This window comes from Blastomyces gilchristii, assembly GCF_000003855.2.
Source record: "Blastomyces gilchristii SLH14081 genomic scaffold supercont1.2, whole genome shotgun sequence".
Lineage (NCBI taxonomy): Eukaryota > Fungi > Ascomycota > Eurotiomycetes > Onygenales > Ajellomycetaceae > Blastomyces > Blastomyces gilchristii.
The window spans coordinates 775,701-796,524 of record NW_003101681.1 but is presented as its reverse complement, the minus strand read 5'-3'; the positions used below and the strand labels follow the sequence as shown (position 1 = coordinate 796,524).

Here is a 20,824-nt window from a genome sequence, read left to right as displayed (position 1 = left end):
GCTTGCTGCCACAGGGTTGCCCAACCTCCGCCTGCACCATCGTTGGTAGAAGAAGACCAGCTCGGCCTCAGTAGTAGAACACCTCCCCCCCCCCTCCCCCCAAAGACCTCCTCTTCTCTTCTATTCTATCCTTTCTTAGTTATTCTTCTTTTTCTTTATCCGCAGCTTCTCCGCTTATTAACGTCTTTCTCTTCCCTTGCCTCTCCCTCCCTCTTTTTACTCTTGGGCTCGCTAACGCTATACCCGCTACCACCCTCCATTTTTACGACTGGAACGCCATAACGAATCTGATGATTTTTCTTTCCCCCGGTTTATCATTAAAGGAAATCTCGGGGCTATAGTTTTTCATCTGTCGCAAGACGTCTCTCCATCTTTGGTCTTTCTCGAAAGATCTCATCCTAGTCTTTTTGAGGTTTTGCAAGCGGAGCAGCTTCCAACTCCTCACTGCGGAATTCTAGTCCGATCCTTTTATTGTATCTACTTTTTCCTCTTTCACCATCATTTTCTTTATCTATCTCTTTCTTCTTTTACAGCTCTAAATGGCTTCTGGTAAGCATCCTTCTCACTTTGGGTGACTTCCCCGGTTGCAATTTCATGTCAACAGTCCACTGTCTTGTTGCCCATTGCTGGGCACAAGACGACCTCCCAGCCACCAATACCAGGATCTAATGGCGAAAATGACGTATAGAATCTTCCAAGGTTGTCCCTCTGACTTGCCATGGACATTCTCGGCCTGTTACCCACCTAAGCTTTTCTTCCCTGGTGGAGGACGATCAATACTACCTGATTTCAGCATGTAAAGGTATTTTCCCGTGCGGCTCGGGGGGATTATAGATCTAGTTAAACTGAGCGCTCTTTCTAGATAACAATCCGATGCTCAGGGATGGAGTAACTGGGGACTGGTCAGTTTGATTTCGGTGCGCTAGTGAGGTTGTGCGATTGCTAATGGTGGAATAGGATTGGTACATTCATGGGCCACAAAGGCGCAGTATGGCAGGCTCGCCTTTCGTCAGACGCCACAATAGCAGCAACTGCTGCTGCGGATTTCTCTGCGTTCGTTTACCTACTCTCGCAAAATTTCCGCATTTTGAACTGGGGGCTTACTTGAATCTTTACTCATAGAAAGGTTTGGGATACGCATACGGGAGAATGCTTGCACACACTTCAGCACGCACATATCGTCCGTGCCGTCGCGTTCCCGATGCAAGCTAATCCTCAAATTCTGGCAACTGGTGGAATGGAGAAGAAACTCCGCATTTTCGATCTTTCGCAAAGCGGAAAGAGCAGTACTTCGTCTCCAACGTCTCCGTATGGATCAACTGGAGTTAATGGAGTCAGTGGTGGGTCAACGTCAACGCCAATGACAAGTTTTGAAATTGGCCCAGGGGTTCATGGTGGCACCATCAAGTCAATCATCTGGAACCAGGATTACAATATCATCACCACGGCCTGTGAAGATCGAAAAATAAGATGGTGGGATCTCCGCTCGCGTCTTCCCTTCGTAGAGCATACCGTCGATGGCACGATTGGGAGCTGCGAGTTGAACGCGCTCTCCACCACGCCTAACGACCCAGGAATCTTGAGCGTCGCTGCTGGGAAGTCAGCCTATTTCTTCGACGGAACCAGTCCTGGCCGCTTGTTTAGAAAAGTGGACTTCAAGTACGAAGTTGCAAGCGTCGCTGTGAATAAACAGACTGGAAGGTATGTGACGGGATCTGTGGGAGACACCTGGGCGCGGGTATACGACTTGGAAACTAACGAGGAGCTTGGTATGTCTTTCCTTTCTGCCTATACTAGTCCACACTACCCTAAAACTATCCACTTCCAAACCAGAAGAACTGGCCCACTGACATTCATCATTTACAGAAGTTCAGAAGGGTCATCATGGACCGATATGGTCCGTCAGTTACTCTCCAGATGGAAAGTTGTATGGAACCGGCAGCGAGGACGGGACTATCAAGTTATGGAAAGCTTGCAGGGAGCCGTATGGACTGTGGAGATAGACAAGCCCTCACAGAATATGAAAAGTCGGCGCATGCGAAGCAAAAGTATGAGAGACAGATGTCGAGCTGGCCGTCTTCCCATCCCATCCCTTTGCCAATGACACAACACAGAAGAAAAGAAAAGCAATATATTTTATGTGGCTAGATATAGTTTTGCTATGAAAAGACAGAATCGATGCCAAATAATAATCACCTTGTGGACTCATCTACACACTCTGGTATGTGTATGCTTATGGGTATGTAATGATAACTCTATTCATTTTCTTTTCATTGTAGACTGGTATATCAGTGTACCATTTCTCCATTCATTCATTTGTCCTATCTATTTCTATGCATGTCCGTTCATTACTTGCCATCTGTAGTGGTACCCCGTTTCCTCACCCCCTTTTGTTCAACTTTCCTTGTACCTTGCATCCCAACGGGAGAATGACCAACATAAACAGCTAGCTACCTGGGTTGTTGAAAGCGTCCTTCAGTAGAAAAAATATATATTACAAAACTTCTACAATTCACTCAGTCTCTCAAAATTTTCATATTCCCGGGAGGGCAGCCCGTAGAGGGCTCACTCACCTCACTCTACAGTGGATATTCTTCCCGTGGCCCCCTTAATCTTCAGGGTGAGGACTAACTACTACAACGGGTGAATTTGGGCTTAGGGGTGATTTCTGCCCCTTGGAGTGCGGGAGAAAATATATTCTCTTTCCCCTGACACACAAAGTCGAGTATCAGGTCATGTCAGCGGGTGTTTACTGGCAGGAGGTGCCAGATGTGTGATTGGTTCAGGTCGGATGAGTGCTGGTCACTCTAATTCATTCCCCTTCAAAATATGCGCCGCATTTGTCGACCTCAACCCACCCGATATTGGTGTTGTTTCATTAAGTGAAAGAAAGTGAAACTGAGTCAACTCGGTTCATAACGAATGACATGGTTTCGCTGTCGTTTTGGCTGCTGCCCTACTAGACAGCTGCCATGCATGTCTCAAAATGCTCTTCTGGTAGTGTCCAAGGTTCGAAGAGGTTTTTGAAAGTCAAACACGTTGAAAAATAATAATATAATATGTTTTGAAGGAAAGAAAATTATTAGACCGCAACACCTGAAGGTTTCCTCTATAAACGCGTTTACGCGGGCGCTTATTGAAACGCCACAGTACTTTTGCCGCGGATGGCCGCCTTCCGTTTGCCCTGGCGGCAAAATGTCCAACATCACCCTGAGCTGTGTACACTTTCTTCCAGCCTCCTTTCCCATTGATAGATACAGCCTCTTCGCCTCACAGCCATAAAAGATTACGCTGGAGCATCCTGTACAAACCAAACCGTTTAATCCCTGCTGTACTTTTACCTTAATTGCTACGACCTCTTCCCCTGTGCTATTGCCTCTGTTCTCTCACTTCCTCCAGTCATGGACCGAAGCTTGGATGAGATCATAGCGGAACGGCCCGTAAGTCTTTTTAACGAGCTCCTCCAAGCTGGTGTTACTTGGCCTGAAGAACCGCCGTTCCGTATAGCATGATTTGTGCAAACTCATAACTAACGTTTCTCTTCACAAAAGTCCTCAAACCGTGGGCAAGCTCGCAACCGTCCTCGACGGAGCAATGCGCCTCGAAACGGTGTCAAAAAGGTCTGTAGTTTGGTCGCTTCCAAGCCTATATAAAGGAACTGTGATTAACTGGGTTGGCTTTTAGGTCCTCCTCCTTTTCCTCTCGCACCCTAGCCGTATCGTGAAGGCAGACAAGCTCCCGGCTTGCTCATCCTCCTCCCAAGCCATCGGGTATTGGCAAACAACATCTAGATGACCTTCAGCTGACCTCCCCCCTTCTTATTGAGCAACAGCCCTTCAGAACAGAGCGCGCCAATTTAGATCTGTAGGACGCTATTTCGTGCTTTCCTCTCGTCTTGGTAGCCTATTTTTTCTAACATCGACAAAGCGATTGGGTTCATGATAAGTTCGAGGATGATAGAAACAGTGCGTTCATTCAATCATCCTATACATGGCCTTAATTCCTTAACACATCGTCTAGCTCCTTCCTACCGTGGTAGCCGAGCCCGTCGCCTCGACCGGTATTCTCCAGAACCGGAACAGTATGTTCTCCCCCACTCCCAGTGGATGAAGCCAAAATGGACAACGTTTGCTAAATCCACGCTGTAGACCCCAAACCGGTGCCAAACTCCGCGTCACCAATCTCCATTACGACTTAACAGAAGATGATCTCGAGGTAATTTAAGAAACACCCACTACAAATTGAATTCAAACCTTTGAACCAGTTCTGAATATGCGACAGGATCTTTTTACCCGCATCGGACCAATTAACGCGCTTTCTCTACGGTACGACCGAGCCGGACGTTCAGAAGGAGTTGCGTTTGTGACGTATAAGCGTTTAGTGGATGCCCAAACTGCCATCCGAGAGTTTGATGGCGCGAACGCGAAAGGGCAACCAATCACTCTCACGATGATGTCTTCCACCTCGGGGAGACCCGCTGGGCGTAATCCGTTCGACTTTGCTGAAAAGCCAAAAGGTAGCCTATTTGACCGAACTGAAAAGCCCCACACTCGAGACAGTCGCAGTCTCAGCCCAGAAGCGAGCGAAAACGTCGATGACACTTCGGGTCGTGTTGGCGGAAGGGGCCGTAGAAGCGATGTCTCAAAGCCTGCGCCGGAACACATCGATCGCTACGTCCCAGGCCAGCGATCGCCACGGCGACGTGGTGATGGTGGAAGAGGTAGAGGACGGCGGCCTGGGGAGGTGAAAGACCGTCAAGAGCGAAATGGCAGTGCGGCAGGATCTGGGCGGCGAGCAGGGAATAGGAGGGCAAAAAAGACGCAGGAAGAACTAGATCAGGAGATGGAGGATTACTGGGGTAACACTACGGCGGCCAATGGGAATGGTAACGGTGCCGCTGCTCCTGCTGCCACATCCTTTTCTGCAGCCCCTGCGTCCACCGCTCTGCATGATGATATTGACATGATTGAGTAAGCTAGCTTGCTTTCATGTGGGGGGCATTGAGGACGATCAAAAGTTGTCCAAATTGAAAAGAGTTTCGGCCAAAGAAGGTACATCGTTTCTAGGAAGGGTGGTTCATGCAAACTGCTTTTTGTCAGGCGCATTCTTGTGGAGACCTTATTATTTATTGTGTTCATTCCTTTACAAGAAAAAACATTAACTTTTCGTTTATTTTTCGGTTATGGTCATCGCCGCTCTGCTTTTCCAGACGTGGGTTATTTATTTAGGTGCTTTATTTGTATGTACAGCTGCAGAGCATAGAAATGGTTGAATATCTTGTTTGATTGGTTTCAAATGCACTCGTTCTAAAGTTACCGCGATTTTGGCTCTATGCGCCACTTGGGATGAAACAAATAGGGGGTGAAATGCACATGGCAACCCGTTTTTAAAATTCTAAGTCGCGGAACACCTAAAGGAACGAACCTTAACACAGGCTGGATGTTTCTGAGTCTTTAACTTACAGATACAACCGCAGTGAAGCTTTGAAGTGACTGGCTCATCGTGGCAGCTGTTGTGACGTGTCTTCAGTAGGGCCCCGCGTCCAATTGTAACGGGTGTATATCAGTGGGGCAGAGAGTAAAAAATAGTAGAAGAACCCTTCCATTGCCTTGTCAGATAGACGGGACTTTTTCTTTCATTCAAACTCTAACAAGAAATGACTTCTGTTGCTGCTGCTGTTGCTGTTGCTGTTGATGTTGCTGCTGCTTATTGCTCCATAACTCTTCCTCTCTTCCTATAGCACCGCCAGCGTCAAGGATAAACCACCATCCCCCTCCCCGGTCGTGACGAACTGTTGTTGTTGTTGAAACAAGGTTGCCGACTTGGCTGGGAGACTGCCCCGGGAAAGAGGGCTCGGCGCTGGGACCTTTAACTACCTGGTTGCGGCGTAACCACGCGCTGGCACAGTCTGGCGCAGTCTGGCTCGCAGCCAAGGAACGCTTTGTTTACTTCGGCAGCAGCACTAAATAGTAGATACATACATTAACGTTACCACCACCGCTTATCTATCGCCCATATGCCGCTTCCACCACCACCACAGCTTATCCACCACCACCACCACAACTCCTCCCACAGTCACCATCATTACAACCACTACGCCCTTTTCCCGAACAAACCACCAAGTCCTTACCACTGCTTTGATTCTAATTTGGCCTCTTATCGCCGTCGCGCTGGAACTGGATTTGGCTTTGCAAACCCCAACCGAGTGATGTTGTTGATGGAAGAGAAGCAATGGATTACGGTCCAACAGAAAACGTTCACAAAATGGTTGGTGCGGGCTCTGCTGCTTTAATTGCTGTTGTTCTTAACACCTTTTCCTTTTTTTTTCAGATTGGATGGGCTGGCTAACCATTTGCTTACTGTTCTTTTTCCTTTTTCCACTTGGTGCTACAGGCTTAACAACAAGTTAAAAGTTCGGAACTTAGCCATTGATGATTTAGTCAAGGACCTCTCTGATGGGGTACGTTGTTTTCTTTATCCCTTTATAATGCTCTCAAAATACATTTCTTTGTTTTTTTCTTGTTTCCCCTTGTTTTCATATCCTTTTTCATCTGTTTGTCCTTTCCCTCTTGTTCTTTTTCTGGCCGTGCGCATTGGAATAATCTTATAACTGGTTTGTCTCGTTGGATATAGGTCATCCTCATTCACATACTTGAGATTCTGGGAAATGAATCTCTCGGTCGATATGCCTCCAAACCCAAACTGCGGGTCCAGAAATTCGAGAATGCAAACAAGAGTCTCGACTACGTCAAGGGGCGGGGTATACAGATGACAAACATTGGCGCTGAGGATATAGTAGACGGAAATAGAAAGATTATTCTCGGACTGATATGGACCCTTATTCTACGATTCACGATCAGCGATATTAGCGAGGAGGGAATGACGGCGAAAGAAGGATTGTTATTGTGGTGCCAAAGAAAAACAGCCTGTTATCCGGGAGTGGAAGTGAGAGATTTTTCGGCGAGTTGGAACGATGGACTAGCCTTTTGTGCCTTGCTTGATATCCACAGGCCCGATCTTATCGATTTCGATTCTCTGGACAAGAGCGACCATAAGGGCAATATGCAGCTGGCTTTTGATATTGCGTCGAGCGATATTGGTATACCTGATTTGCTTGATGTGGAAGACGTATGCGACGTCGCGAAACCTGACGAACGATCGCTCATGACATATATCGCATATTGGTTCCATGCGTTTTCCCAGCTTGAAAGAGTAGAAAATGCAGGCCGACGAGTGGAGAAATTTGTTATGAATATGCAAGGAGCATGGGAGATGCAGAACTCATTCGAACGCAGAATGAAAGAGCTTCTCCAGGCTATTAGAGCGCAGCGAGCCGAATGGCGTGAGTCGTCGTTCGAGGGAACTTATGCAGATGCCAAGGAGCAGGCGAGTAAGTTTGGGGCATATAAGAGAAACCAGAAGAGGAAGTGGGTTGCAGAGAAATCTGATCTTGCGGCTCTACTGGGGAACATCAAAACGAAGCTTAGCACATACCGTCTGCGAGCCTATGAACCGCCTCCGGAGTTGAGGCTTGAAGTCTTGGACCAGGAATGGAGTGCCCTAACCCAAAATGAACGTGAGCGCAGCCAGCTAATAAATGAGACCATCCGTGATATTAAGAATGCCCTGCGGCGTTCGTTCGCTGACAAGGCGAACGACTTTGCATTGACCCTCAATACACTATCGCTTGCTATTTCTGGCCTCGAGGGGGATGTCGAGGACCAGCTATCGCATGTGCAACGCCTCAACGATAACCTCCCGCCTCTAGATGCCTTCCTGGAAACAATAGCTGAATTGGAAGAGCGGTGTATAGAGGCCAATATTGAGGAAAATGATTTCACCACATATACGTATGACGAACTCGCATACGAACTCGGATTGGTTAAATCGAGTGTCAGCAAAAAGCTAGCCTTCTTGGAAAATCAGACGGTAGCAAGAAACATGACCAATCTCACTCCGATCCAGCTTGAAGAATTCGAGTCTGTCTTTAGACATTTTGACCGAGACTCTTCCAATACCCTGCATGAGATCGAGTTTTCAGCTGCATTGGCAAGTTTGGGTTTAGTTTACGACGAGGAGGAGATGCACGAGGTTTTTCTGGAAACCTGTGGCCCAGCAAGAGTTGAGCGGAACGCTGGCGTCAGCTTCGAGCAGTTCATTCGATTCATGGTCAGTGTTACGGAGGACCAGAACACGGCAGAGCAGGTCTTTCAAAGTTTCAAAGAGGTGGCTGATGGGAAGGTATGTATCTTCTATTGGCCATAGTCATGTTCGGCGTCCGTGCCAAGTGTTGTACCAGAAGAAAATTTCTTCCTGTTGTGTGATTGCTAACTGGCGTATCAATTTTCAGCCGTATGTCACCGAACTGGATCTTCGGCATTCCCTCATCCCTGAGGAGCTTATCGATAACCTTCTGGAAACCATGCCCCGACATGATGGCCCGGATCTCTTGGAGGATCGCAACATACCGAAGTATGATTATATTACGTTTATGGAGAAAATGATGAATAACGGCGATGGTGACGACGAAAGTGAACTGGGTGACACTGGGAATAGTCACCTAGTGAATGGTATCTGAAAAAAGTCCGTACCTTTTCGTTTCTTTATACCTAGCTAGATACCAGAAAGGAGCCGTCGTGTTATGATTCATTGGGGCGTTTGGTTAGTTATCGGTTTGTTTTAGGAGGTATATACCTTTTTTTTTTCCCCTTCTCCTGTTCATGAAGTTATATACATACCTATACACTTTCCTCCTCTTCTGTTTTATCACCACTTTTTATCCTCAGACATTCTTTTTGGTTCTTTACTACTCCTCAGCCCTGCTTTCACAACCCCAGCTGCTGTTTCTCTTAGAATAGTACATTCATTTCGCTGTGCATGCTTTGTTACTTTATGTTTTACTGCTGCTCTACCTCGGTAGCCTAGAGAGGGGGATTACATGGGGGTTGGCATAGTGGATATATCCATACACATACATATAATACCAGGAGTTTGTTGATTGAAAATATTTTTATTTCATGTTTCTGATTCGATTTGCCTCCCTCCCGTTTCTTTTCTTTGTTTATTTTCGTTAAAAGGAGGGGAATGTTCCGGCCGGCGAAGCGCCTGCATGGGGAAAGAGAATTCACAACGGTATAGTGCGATCTGTTGCCAGCGAGGTTTCTTCCACTTACCCGACCCGACCTCTTTTTTCAGTATTCTTTTTTGGAGATCCAATCGCCCTGAACTTCGTATTTCAAATATCTGAGGGGCAGCTATACACAGTATACGCAGTACACCCAGCCATTTTAAGTCTACCATGGGTGGGTGAGAGCTCACAAGTTGGTTTTGAAGAGGGATTTCTGTGGGGAGGAGTCAAAGCTGCTTTTTACGTTTCCTCCCACCCATACATGTATAAAACTCATCGCAGGTAACTCTTTATCCCCTTCGTCGAAGTAATCCGATGAGGCAATATAGCTAGCTACTTTCCCGTTTCTTTCTCCTCTCTTTCTCTGATTCTGATTCTTTTTTTTTAATATTTTGTATTTTCTCTGTAACTACGGAGTACTTAACTGTACATATCAACAGCCGAACAGCAGTCACATTTGCCCGCAGGCCAGGCGGGGGCCAACTGAAACGAACTCCCTTTTTGCCATTTGGGGCGCTGAGGTTGCTGAAACAGGATAGTTAAATAATAAAAGAACTACAAGGCGGGGGAAAAGATATTATTGAGGAACTGGCAAACGTCTTTTTTTTTTTTTTTCACTACCGCCGCGCTGGAGAAGTTGGGACCACCAGCCAGTTCTAAGTTCTAAGGGAGGGTTCTTTTCTTTCTGGTTTTGTTTTGTTTTTCGTTTTTCGTCTCTAGCTCTAGTTAGACTCTGCTGTACGTACTTGATATCAAGATGAAGTTTTTTTTTTTTTTTTTTTTTTTTTTTTTTTTTTTTCTGATTTGTTGTTGCTCCGTTCCGTTTCCATGGGACTGGACAGGGGTCAACCGCGAAACGTTAAACCCAATCTCGCTCTTTGTCTGGAGTCAAGATAACCTCTTTTGATGGAATGAAGGGGGGGAAATTGGTGAAGTTAGTTTTTGGTTTATGTTTATGGAGTATGTTGTATGTTTATTTTATATTTTCTTCAACGTCGTCTAGAGTGAACCAGTTTGTTGGAGGGAGGTTTTGAGGAAGTCATTCTATCGGGGAAAATACGACTTATAGTGTAGAGCTCACTTGTTGGGATAATAAGAATGCAGTTCTACAGGCGCTACGTAGGTGTTTATGAAATCCAGATTTTTTATTTTTTTATTTTTTTTATTTTTTGATTATGCTGAGGAGTATTGATTCTTCGACTTTGAGAGGGTGATCCTGGCAGCGGAATGAATTATTTTATTCGACTCTCACCGGAATTTGCCGTAACTAAGGTGTTGTTATTACATATGATATATTTCTTCCTGGCTATGTGGGCTTGAACTCCAAAAAGGGGAGCCAATTGAAAAAAGGGAACCCATGTACGGAGTAGAATGCTAGGCGCGACGGTTGGACTGACTGCATAACAGCGTAGATCCTTCTGGCATGCTTCTGGAAGGGCTGTGGAAGGAAAAAGGACAATAATAATAATAATAATGCCTCCCCTGTAAGCTGTAACAGCTCAGAAGCTCTTTGTCTCTTGACGGACCGAATTTGGAGCCCCGTTGAACTGCCAAACGGCGCCTGTGTACTCCGTGTGATATGCACATTCCAAAGGATTCGTATATGTGTTTTTTCCCAGGCCATTCCCGAGAATTGTTGTGTAGCCAGACATTGCTCATACTCATACTATGCTCATGCGAGAGCGCTCTGTCCCCAAGGAGCAGAAGGAAATTAAAACTTTGAGACAAGGTTAGCATTCTTAGCAGTAAACTAGGGCGGCTCGTGGAAACTCTGGGCTGCGAGCGGTGCCAAAAGAATATTATTCGCTAAACAAGAATCAAATCAACGCCGGCTCTAGCCCTGGAGCAGGGGAGGTTAGCGCCAAACACTCTCAAAGCGAACAAGCGACATCACGTCAAAGGATGGATCAACTTGGCTGAATAATTATTTGCATGTTGTATTTTCTTTTTCTTGATTCTTCGGAACCGAGAATGGGTCTGATAGGGATTCCAGTGGCGACATATGTAATGTACAATACTTTCCCAGTTGCAGTCTGCCAATAATAAATGAACTGTATTTTTATATTTTCCCTCGGCTGCTCGGAGTGGCGGTTTATGTATGGTCCACTATCAGAACAATCTGCCGATTCTTCAGCAGAATTTGAATGGGGACGATACTTCGTTTTTGCTATCATTTCCAGGCCCTCTTGTCTCTTTGGGAGACACTTTGTGAGAGGTATTCATGGCTGGACGAGGGGACCGGCGGGAAGCTGCGTACTCTACTGATTGGCCCTGGAAAAGGGGGGATGCGCGTTTGTCAGTATGGGTGTATTAAGAATATCCACTTGTAGAAGATTCTTCCCTTTATATTAAGAGCGAAAATCCTCACCGCCGCCTGCAGTCCAAGCAGACCTCATTATTATTATGGATTTCACATCGTTGAGATGAAACTTACCCCCTATTCTTGCTGGGGGTAAGAATACCCGGATCGCGGTGGTGGTGGTGGTGCCGGGAAGAACTCTTTCTCCGGCCGGCCTGTGCCAGCCGTACAAGCGTATTTCACGTACCCACCGCTGGCTTGGCGCCTAGCAGCGCAGCGAGCTTGTGCCAGAGAGTGTGTCTCCAGTGTGTCTCCAGTGTGTCCCCAGTGGACGTTTGGGCGGCTTGGGGGCCAGTTGGGGGAGGGGCTGCGGGCGGTGTTTGGGCGTGTGTTGCAAGCGCTGGGAACAGGTGGGCGTATTATATGCGGGCTGTGACCATACCATACGACCACTGCCAACCAATCTCCCTCCTCCCCCCTTCCCTTCCCGGCTTCTTCCCCGTCCGTCTCCTTCAATCTCCTCTCCTCTTTCTCCTCCATTGTTCGTCCAGCTTCAACTTCAATCCACCTCCATCACCGCCATCACCGCCATCACCGCCATCACTATCACCCTTCCACCTCTATCCATCGCCTCTCTCCCCCTCGCCCCCCTTACATCTCCATCTCCGTTATCTTGGATTGGAGTTGTGACTTGGCTATCCTCAGCTTGAAAGCAGGCCGGCCTTTTTGGTGAAAATAAAACGCTCGTTCACTGTACTGTTCGCGATTGAGATTGGTCGCCCAAGCTACTTCACCCGACCACATATTTTCTTCGTCGATCAACCTGTTTTACCCTGGCATAAAAAAAGGCTGGAGGCATTTTTGAAGACGGTTCTGGATTAACTTAACTTGTCTTTGGTTCAATTCGTGGATAGGTGGATAGTCAGACTACCGTGAGTAACAGGCTATCGTTTTATTTCTAAAAGCAAGCAAACCAGGTGTCGCCCGCTGTTTCGGGACGGTGGCATTCGCACCAATCAACCCCTTCACTATTCTCCTCCCTGCCCCCCCCCCCAAAAAAAAAAAAAAAAGAAAGAAAGAAAAACCCCAATCGCCGCGAACGCATCAAGTATGCACATTTAAGATTAACTGAACTCCCTAAACATACTGATCGACCAACCTGTGTTGTGTGTAGATTCCCATTTCGCCCAAACCCGTTTGGAGTGATCTATCGCTCTTTCTACCTCGCGAAAACTCGTCCGCAGTTACTTAGATATCACATTTGAACCGCCAAGATGGGGTGCGGAATGAGCACTGAGGATAAGGAGGGGAAGGCCAGAAACGAGGAGATTGAGAACCAGCTCAAACGAGATAAGCTGCTGCAGAAGAATGAGATCAAGATGCTTCTACTTGGTAAGCAGTCGACTCCTTTCTACGATTACTAGACCAATGCATGCAAGCTTTTGGCTTACTCCATTTTAATACATCCAGGCGCTGGCGAGTCCGGTAAATCTACCATTCTGAAGCAAATGAAACTCATCCACGAGGGTTCCTATTCGCGGGATGAGAGGGAGTCTTTCAAGGAAATCATTTTCAGCAACACCGTGCAGTCAATGCGTGTAATTCTTGAAGCTATGGAAGGTCTTGATATTCCCTTGGACGACCAGCGTGCAGAATACCATGTTCAGACCATCTTCATTCAACCAGCTCAGATTGAAGGCGACAGCTTACCTGCTGATGTTGGCAACGCCATTGACGCTTTATGGAACGATGCTGGTGTGCAAGAATGTTTCCGACGATCTCGCGAGTATCAGCTGAACGACTCAGCACGATAGTAAGTTTACCTCCATTTTTTTAATTATTTTTTTTTTATTTCTATTTTTATTATTTTTAGATAAAGTTCGGCTTCTTACCAAGATTTGTAGCTACTTCGACTCCATCAAACGTATTGCTGGATCCGATTATTTGCCCAGCGATCAGGACGTCCTCCGCTCCCGTGTCAAGACTACTGGTATCACCGAGACAACGTTCATTATTGGCGACCTCACTTACCGTATGTTCGACGTTGGCGGGCAACGCTCTGAACGTAAGAAGTGGATCCACTGCTTCGAAAACGTCACCACCATTCTTTTCCTTGTAGCAATCTCAGAGTACGACCAGCTTTTGTTCGAGGACGAAACCGTGAACCGTATGCAGGAGGCTCTCACACTTTTCGATTCTATTTGCAACTCGAGATGGTTTACCAAGACCTCGATCATCCTCTTCCTGAACAAGATTGATCGGTTCAAGGAGAAGTTGCCTGTCAGCCCGATGAAGAACTACTTCCCTGACTACGAAGGTTTGCTTACCCCGTGTTGTGGAGATGGACAATTGGATGTTAACACTTTCTACTAGGTGGTCCCGAGTACACTGCCGCGTGCGACTACATTCTCAATCGCTTCGTATCGCTTAACCAGGCCGAAACGAAACAAATCTATACCCATTTCACTTGCGCTACTGACACATCGCAAATCCGGTTCGTTATGATGGCAGTTAACGGTATGTGACTCCCAATTGAAATACCTGCATATATCTAGATTCGAAACTTTGCTGACCCTCCGAGTCCAGATATAATCATCCAAGACAACCTTCGCCTCTGTGGATTGATATAACGAAATCCTTTTGGATAGGTCTTTTGGCTCCCACTAATTTAGATTATTTCTGTTCGTTTCATCTGTATTTGATATCACCCTCGATTTTCCCCCTTTTTTTCAGAATAATTTGCCCCACGCCCAACCACCGCCACCAAACAGAGCCGTCCAAGTTTTCCTTTACATCTATCCCTCTCCTACTTTGCCTATTACCGGGCTCACAATGGCGTTGAGACCTTTTCCTTACTCTAAAACAAAATACGGCGTATTGGACCTCTCGTCAGTACCGCAACTACGGGACATACGATCTTCCCTTTTCTTTTTTGATTACAACCCCTCGCTCCCCACCTCTTGGTCTGAGGAGATAAAATGATACGGTGCCACTCCGATCGTTGCCTCTTGCCGCCCTGGTTTCTGATGGCGCAATCTTAACAAACCCCCCGGTGCTGCAGGGCTGTCAACTGTCCACCTTCCTTTTGTTTTTTTTCCTACTGCATGATTTCCTACTCGGCTTGCTCTTTTCTTTTCTTTTCTTTTCTTTTTTTCTTTCGATATCTTATTTCCTTATTTCCCTTTCTAATTCCCTTGTTATATCCCTTGATATGTACCTGTGTGTGCGTGTGTTCTTGTTTTTTCTCCTACTTTTTTTCTTGGGGCTTTTCCCCTTAACTTTCTGTATTTCTTGTGACTTTATATGGGTTTCCCTCTTATCGAATTTCCATTTCCATTTTCTTTTATTTCTTCAAATACCATGGGGTTTCTCTCATTCTCTTTTTTTTTTTTACTTGAGTATGTTTTATTTGTTTCGCTATTTGCCTTGTTTTCGAACCTTAGCTCTGCCTGTATCAGCGGGCGGATTTCTACACATTAGCTTTTTGGTTTTTTATCTGACCGGGCTATTTGTCTACCAATTCCCTCTGCTTTTTTTTTTTTTTTTTTATGTCTGCTACTTGTCCTCCTTTTTTCCCTACTTTTTGAAACAATTCGCAAATCAGATTTTAGGCAGGAAATGAAATGCAATACCCACTTATCGCCGTTTTTTACCTTTGGAGGTCAATCTGATATGTGTATAGGTGGGCTGGGTGTGCTAATATGGTTTCCATACACACCGCTGAACTTCTTGTACTAGTCTATGCTCCGGGAGTAAATTTTGACTGGCTGGGGGCCTAGTGTTGATGGGTTATTACCCGACATGTTTTATGAAAGGAAAGGGATTGTGCGGTAGCAAAAGACAAATGGATGAATGAGATGGTATGGGGACGGCGAAGGATGTTGAAATCCGATAAGAATGATAATATTGCATGGAAAAGAACTGTGTGGTGGTAATAGCTGGGTTGTTGGCGTGGTGGTGGGTAATTGGGCCTGAAGGGAGGATGTTGTTTGTTGGGGTGGGGGGGGGGTAATGGGTGAGTTGGGGTACTTTATGGATCACGGGCCACGGGCCACACCAACGAACGAATAAAGTCTTTTTGCGCTGGCATGCTGCATACATGTGGTATGTATGTGGTAGTTATATAAGACGATATCTCCAGGGCTGTCTAGACGAGTAGTAGTCGTAACGAAACAAAACTAATAAAGAATAATTGTTCATAGGGCTTCCATAGGAGATAGAGTAAAGTCCCATCCATCCCATACCCCCCCCCCCCGCATGAAGTAATCTACACCAGTGCACCACCCACTTCCATAAACCAACTCCCATAAACCAACCAACCCGGCCCCTCGTTCTTCAAAACCTCAACTTCGGCCCTACAAACACAATCAACACCGCCACAACCCACAGCCCAAATATCCACACATACATCAACGCACGCCCCCACCACCCCCTGCCCTCCGCCATGCGCCTCAGCGCCCCTAACCGCTTCCCCGCCGCCTCCATCCCCGTCGTGCTCTGGTCCAAACCCTCCGCCGCCCGCTCGATGATTGACTTTTCGGACTCGAGGCTCGTGTGTAGGTTCTGCGTGGAGGTTTTTAGTTGGGTGGCTAGCGCGAGGAGGGAGGTGGTTAGGGTGTCTTGTTCGGCTTCGTTTTGGGAGAGGGCGGTTTGTGCGGAGGGGGTGGATGAGGTGGTGGGGGTTGGGCGGTTGGGGAATAGGGGTCTAATAGTGGTGGTGGTGGCGGTGGGGAGGGATGTGCCTGTTGTTGTGGCCGTTGGGGTGGTGGCTGATGATGATGATGGATAACGGTGGTGATGGGGGTGTCTGCCGCGGAAGGTGTTTGATGGTGATGGCTCTCGTGGTTGTGTTGGAGATGGTGATGGCGGTTTATCTACAACTTGTTCATCGTTTCTTCGTTCTTGGGTGGTCTCCTCTGCTTCGCTTTCTTCTCCTTTTCTCTCATCTTCTACTTCTTCATGTCTTGTTGATGCTTGGTCTGCTCCTCTGGTTGGCGGTGGGGATGTTGTATCTGGGGTACTGTCATTTGGTGTTGGTAGCAAATCATCCTCGTTGTCCGACGAGAAGGTCTGGGTATCTGGATCCGTTTCGGCTGCGGCGGCTGCAATTTCGTCTAGATGGGTTTTAAGAGTCTTGATTTGCTGCCGCTTCTGGGCAAGATCAGTCTGGAGAGCATGTTTGCGCGATTGGATTTTGATGTTCGGGAGGGTGAGTTCGAGTTTCAGGATTAGGGTTCGCGCATATTCGATGTTCTTTCAGAAGCTGTCAGCGGATAGCCATGTTCATATAGGTAGGATTTGCTTTGTATGCTCACAGCTCCAACTCTAGCTCGGTGATAGGGAGATCGACGTAGCAGTTTGAGATCTGCGGAAGGAGATAGCAGGTTGTTCTCGAGGCGGGCAAGGAGATGGGTGAGGTTGATGGATGTAACGTCGGAGGAAGAATAGGAGTCAGACAACTTCCGCACCATTGTTGAAACAGCGACAAATCGAAGACGGTGTCGAGAGTTGTAGTTAGTTGCCAGACTTCAATATATTCATATACATACCCATCAAAATAGCGACGTCAGAGCCTGGGTTTGAACGGTTAGTCAGCGCTTAGATAAGCCGAGCCGCGAGGGTGACTGAAATTGCTTGAAACGTCGTGGGCGAACAGGCAAAGCGACGGCAACACTGCTCAGAAAGCGAATATCTCACACGATGGTTGCCAGCGTGAATGAATATCTTTGTATACAACGATTGTTGACCTTGCTTACCCATGCGCCTCGACGTCCGCCGTAAGAAGTGTATCCCACACGCTTCCCAGCATGAGGAGACAATTCTTTTAGCATGCTAGGCTTTACCCCTGCATGTTATATTCTGCTCGCTATTTCTATTTGTCTTTCTTCCTCCTTCTATATGGGTTGGACAGAATGAAATTATAACTCCTGCATGCTCTTCTTTCTCATACTTACTTTATTGACAATCGTTCAGAGTATCGCAACCTTTTATCCCCTGCTTCAAAAATTCTGTTCAGTTTCCTTTTGCCGTCATTTGATATCCACGCCTTTTTATCTCCTGATTGCAACACCATTCGTTTCTTGCGGAGGGTGGCTCGTTTACTCCTCCAATTCATTTTACTTGTTGACATAAGTGGAATGGTTCGGACCCTTCACGACCAGTAAAAGCCTGGTGGTGATCGAGCTCTTTTGCCCCAGTGTCCTACATTACTCTAATTCAACCCCACCATGCCCTTGCTCAGGCAGTAGGTCGTTGGGTCGCGGAAATGGTTCAAGAATTTCTCCTCCAAGCTATCCTATATCGTCAGATGCTATCGGGATGTCACGGCTATGTCGAATGGCTAACCAGCCGCACGCAAGTTCTTGTGGTGATTCATACAAAAAGTGGTGCTCACACCTACATACCCAGACTGCTTCAACTCAGCTAATATACGGAATGTGCTGCTCCTATTTCCTATGAGGCCTTGCCCTGTTCCTGACGATGCGGACCCTGGAGATCAGAACCGGAGTTTCTGCATGCCCTAGCACTGCAGGAATAGAGATGGTGACAGAAGGTGAAGATAAATTGTTCATTTTTTTAAGAGATTTTCAAGAGATTTTAACAATCATTGTTTTTAATTTCAAGTTCGCCATCTCAGTTTTGGAGGCGCCGTGAAAGACATTATTTGTTTCCGTCGACTATGGTCACGGTAAGGAACGTCATTAAAAAGCAAGAACATCTCGTAAGGAAAATATCTAGAAAATGGCCCGCGGCAAAATCCCTCCCAATGGATATCAAGAAAAATAAGAGATGATGGAAATTATACAACTTGGGTGAACTTCTCCTATTCTTAATTACACTCGAGGATTCTCCGTCTCCAGGCCTGACGCTTATCAGGTCCCGCCCTGGGGTAAAACTGAACCGCCTCACTTTGAACCTGTGGGAAATCGACAGGCTGTTTATGCATCACCGGAGAACCCAAGGGATGCGGATGCGGATGTGGATGTGGATGTGGATGTGCTTTGCTCATATTGTCAGCGAGACAAGCGGTTTCCTCAGGTTGCCAGTGAGGTGTCGGTGGTAGCATCTGAAGAGGGCCTGGCGAATCCCCAGAGTTTCGCCTTGGTAGCTCGGGTGGAATTGGGGATTGTTGAGCTAGAAGCATCGGCTGATGATTGGGAAGTTGATGCCAGTGCTGGGCTTGTGCGTCAAGAAGTGTTGCTGATCGGGTTGCGTTTTCTTCAGGAGACTTCATTTTAGATGGATCACCTGAAATACATACGTTGGACTCAGGTTGTTGAGCTTGACGCCCAGGTAACGTCTTTCTGGTGGCACATTGTGCGATGGAGTTTGCATTCTCCTCGTCGGTGGTGATGGGCTTCTCGGAAATTTTTGGCGCAAAAACTTTATGTTTTGTGTTACCGGAGGGAGGAAATCGTGATTTCTTACGGCGTTTAATAAACGCGATGGATATTAGGACGAAAACTGGTATAAGGATGTATAAATATGATGGGAGGGTAGGAAGCGCTTGGGGGCGCTGCGTTTCATTTGTCGGGGCCATGGATATTGGCAGATTTTAAAACAAAATTAAAAGACGACTAAAAGAAAAGAAAATAAATTGATTCCTTTCAATTGAGATACAATGGTTCGATTTTAATTGCGAATGATGATTATTTCATCCTGTCCCTGCCATGGACCTGACCGATGATGCGTTATGGAAAAAGGGGCGGAGCCTGCGCAGGGTGACGAACGTTCCAAACACAACAACACCTGCGAAGCTGACCCGAAACAACGAAAGACAAACGGCGATGAATGGCAAGGGGTGAGGGTGTCAGGGGTTCTTATTATACCTACATTTCAATGAAACTGAATAAAACTTATCCAATCCTCCGTAAGCGGTAGAAGTTCGCCGCCGCCGTCTGCAATCCCACATCCACTTCAGCCAACCAACACAGCGCCGACCAGCGTCTGGCTTTCATGGCAAGCTGCTGTTTGCCCCAGGTATATGCTAAAAGCAGAAAAAGAACAGCTATCTAGCTAATCTCAAAAAGCTGCACCGTCTTATCCCCCAATTTCCCAAACTGGCGGGTTGACGTACTTGGCGGAGGGGTAACTAACTGCAACGTGGAGCTGATTCCCACCCACCTGCATCGCCGAAGGTGGATGCTAGAACAACTTCGAGGAAAGCTTCATGCTGGAGATGGGCTATCTTGGGTTAAGCTTTGATCTAACTGCTCCGATCTGCTCTACGCAGTACGTATTGGAGGGTCAGCTCAGTCCAACCAACGCCATCAGCTCCTCGTCTACAAGAAACTGGCAATTGCTTCATCCTGCCAATAATGGATGGCTCATCAGACAATCTACCAACATAGCTGTTTCCACATCATTATTAGGCCAGGGCGGGCTAAAGCACGTTCATGAGCTCGTAATCACCAGCAGTGCGGGAGGAGCAGGATGACCAACGTCTACAGAAGAAATGGCCATCAATGCACTTTTGTCAGAGGCGAATACAAAGCAGGATTTTCTCCCGTGCCCTTTTTCGAAGCCGCCAAATCTTACTGACGCAAGGGAAGCAAGCAAAAACTTTTAATTCCCACTGTGGCAATGTAAGAACAAACACGTCAAGAGACGAGAATTTTGCTAACAAGCCTGCAAGCAGTTATCGAAAATCCAGGAAATCCCAAAATCTGTTAGTGACAGGATGGCCATGCGGCCCATTCCATAGCTTAAAATAACACTAGCGGCCAAGTCGCAGGTAGTTTTTCAGCTCAGCCATGATTCCTCCGGGTGATCCCAAAGGCTGAGACTGGAAGGTTGTCTTCGCGCTAGGCCAAATAGCCTACCCTAGCCCTCGCATCCCTGGTCTGGATCAGACTGGATGTTCTGCTGTCGGTTGATGGCCCAGGATGCGCGAACTCCACATCAAGAGTTCATGCCCCCCGCCTCAAAATCACTCGTTGGATCGATCGACCAATCTCCATGGATGGAGTTTTATATTTACCACGTTTGCTGCCTGCAAGTTGAGTCTCTAGCCACAACCATATGTGAGAACGCGTGATTGGGAAGGACTAGCAGGATTTTCGCCCACAAGAGCCGCAAAAGTGCGCACAGTTTCAGCTGAGTGCCTGCTCATGACTGGCATAAGCAGATACCCTTTGCAGCCTGTGACCAGTCAAAGGGGTTTCTTGAAAAAAGTACCAGACCAGAAAGCAAAGATGTGGAAGTCGTTCGTTCCATCCGCAGCTAGTTTCGGCTCTGCTCATTATTCTTATTACCGAACCCAACATCGCCGTTCTCTGACACGATGAACCCGAGAATGTGAAATTGCTTCGCTGGTCGCCGTTGTTGCCTTCGCCAATTTGACAAATTGAGAGCAACTGCTTTTTACAACTCACAGAATTCTTTATTTTGAACCAATG

General features: G+C 46.8%; 7 protein-coding genes across 8 annotated transcripts; 4 read left to right on the top strand and 3 right to left on the bottom strand.

Annotated features, from left to right (window-relative positions):
* Nucleotides 1-38: 38 nt before the first annotated feature.
* BDBG_00934 (WD repeat protein) lies at nucleotides 39-2,882 on the top strand. Its single transcript, XM_031720117.1, has 6 exons — nucleotides 39-549; nucleotides 689-802; nucleotides 863-902; nucleotides 958-1,053; nucleotides 1,123-1,769; nucleotides 1,867-2,882. The coding sequence occupies exons 1-6, from the start codon at nucleotides 540-542 to the stop codon at nucleotides 2,001-2,003; spliced, it is 1,044 nt and encodes a 347-aa protein (XP_031576140.1). The 5' UTR covers nucleotides 39-539; the 3' UTR covers nucleotides 2,004-2,882.
* A 188-nt stretch (nucleotides 2,883-3,070) lies between these two features.
* Nucleotides 3,071-5,481, top strand: BDBG_00933 (RNA binding domain-containing protein). The gene is made up of 7 exons (XM_031720116.1): nucleotides 3,071-3,440; nucleotides 3,552-3,620; nucleotides 3,833-3,864; nucleotides 3,928-3,965; nucleotides 4,021-4,081; nucleotides 4,149-4,215; nucleotides 4,282-5,481. The coding sequence occupies exons 1-7, from the start codon at nucleotides 3,402-3,404 to the stop codon at nucleotides 4,972-4,974; spliced, it is 999 nt and encodes a 332-aa protein (XP_031576139.1). The 5' UTR covers nucleotides 3,071-3,401; the 3' UTR covers nucleotides 4,975-5,481.
* A 157-nt stretch (nucleotides 5,482-5,638) lies between these two features.
* On the top strand, nucleotides 5,639-9,914 carry BDBG_00932 (alpha-actinin). The gene is made up of 4 exons (XM_002627978.2): nucleotides 5,639-6,267; nucleotides 6,394-6,460; nucleotides 6,634-8,241; nucleotides 8,351-9,914. The coding sequence occupies exons 1-4, from the start codon at nucleotides 6,017-6,019 to the stop codon at nucleotides 8,576-8,578; spliced, it is 2,154 nt and encodes a 717-aa protein (XP_002628024.1). The 5' UTR covers nucleotides 5,639-6,016; the 3' UTR covers nucleotides 8,579-9,914.
* Nucleotides 9,915-10,256: 342 nt separating this feature from the next.
* On the bottom strand, nucleotides 10,257-10,946 carry BDBG_16240 (uncharacterized protein). The gene has a single exon (XM_031724231.1). The coding sequence runs from the start codon at nucleotides 10,862-10,864 to the stop codon at nucleotides 10,502-10,504; it is 363 nt and encodes a 120-aa protein (XP_031576138.1). The 5' UTR covers nucleotides 10,865-10,946; the 3' UTR covers nucleotides 10,257-10,501.
* A 227-nt stretch (nucleotides 10,947-11,173) lies between these two features.
* BDBG_00930 lies at nucleotides 11,174-20,053 on the top strand. Of its 2 annotated transcripts, XM_031720115.1 has the most exons (7): nucleotides 11,174-12,358; nucleotides 12,601-12,818; nucleotides 12,897-13,239; nucleotides 13,331-13,743; nucleotides 13,800-13,943; nucleotides 14,013-16,691; nucleotides 16,756-20,053. In XM_031720115.1, exons 2-6 carry the CDS (start codon nucleotides 12,701-12,703, stop codon nucleotides 14,054-14,056), a joined length of 1,062 nt encoding a protein of 353 aa, XP_031576137.1. In that variant the 5' UTR covers nucleotides 11,174-12,358; nucleotides 12,601-12,700; the 3' UTR covers nucleotides 14,057-16,691; nucleotides 16,756-20,053. The 2 variants fall into 2 exon arrangements, with proteins under 2 accessions (XP_031576137.1, XP_002628022.1); XM_002627976.2 differs by having other exon boundaries at nucleotides 14,013-20,053.
* BDBG_00929 (uncharacterized protein) lies at nucleotides 14,557-17,066 on the bottom strand. The gene is made up of 3 exons (XM_002627975.2): nucleotides 16,742-17,066; nucleotides 15,080-16,679; nucleotides 14,557-14,875 (listed from the first exon to the last, which is right to left on the bottom strand). The coding sequence occupies exons 1-2, from the start codon at nucleotides 16,895-16,897 to the stop codon at nucleotides 15,762-15,764; spliced, it is 1,074 nt and encodes a 357-aa protein (XP_002628021.1). The 5' UTR covers nucleotides 16,898-17,066; the 3' UTR covers nucleotides 14,557-14,875; nucleotides 15,080-15,761.
* On the bottom strand, nucleotides 17,839-20,488 carry BDBG_00928 (uncharacterized protein). The gene has a single exon (XM_031720114.1). The coding sequence runs from the start codon at nucleotides 18,964-18,966 to the stop codon at nucleotides 18,256-18,258; it is 711 nt and encodes a 236-aa protein (XP_031576136.1). The 5' UTR covers nucleotides 18,967-20,488; the 3' UTR covers nucleotides 17,839-18,255.
* Between the last annotated feature and the right edge of the window lie 336 nt (nucleotides 20,489-20,824).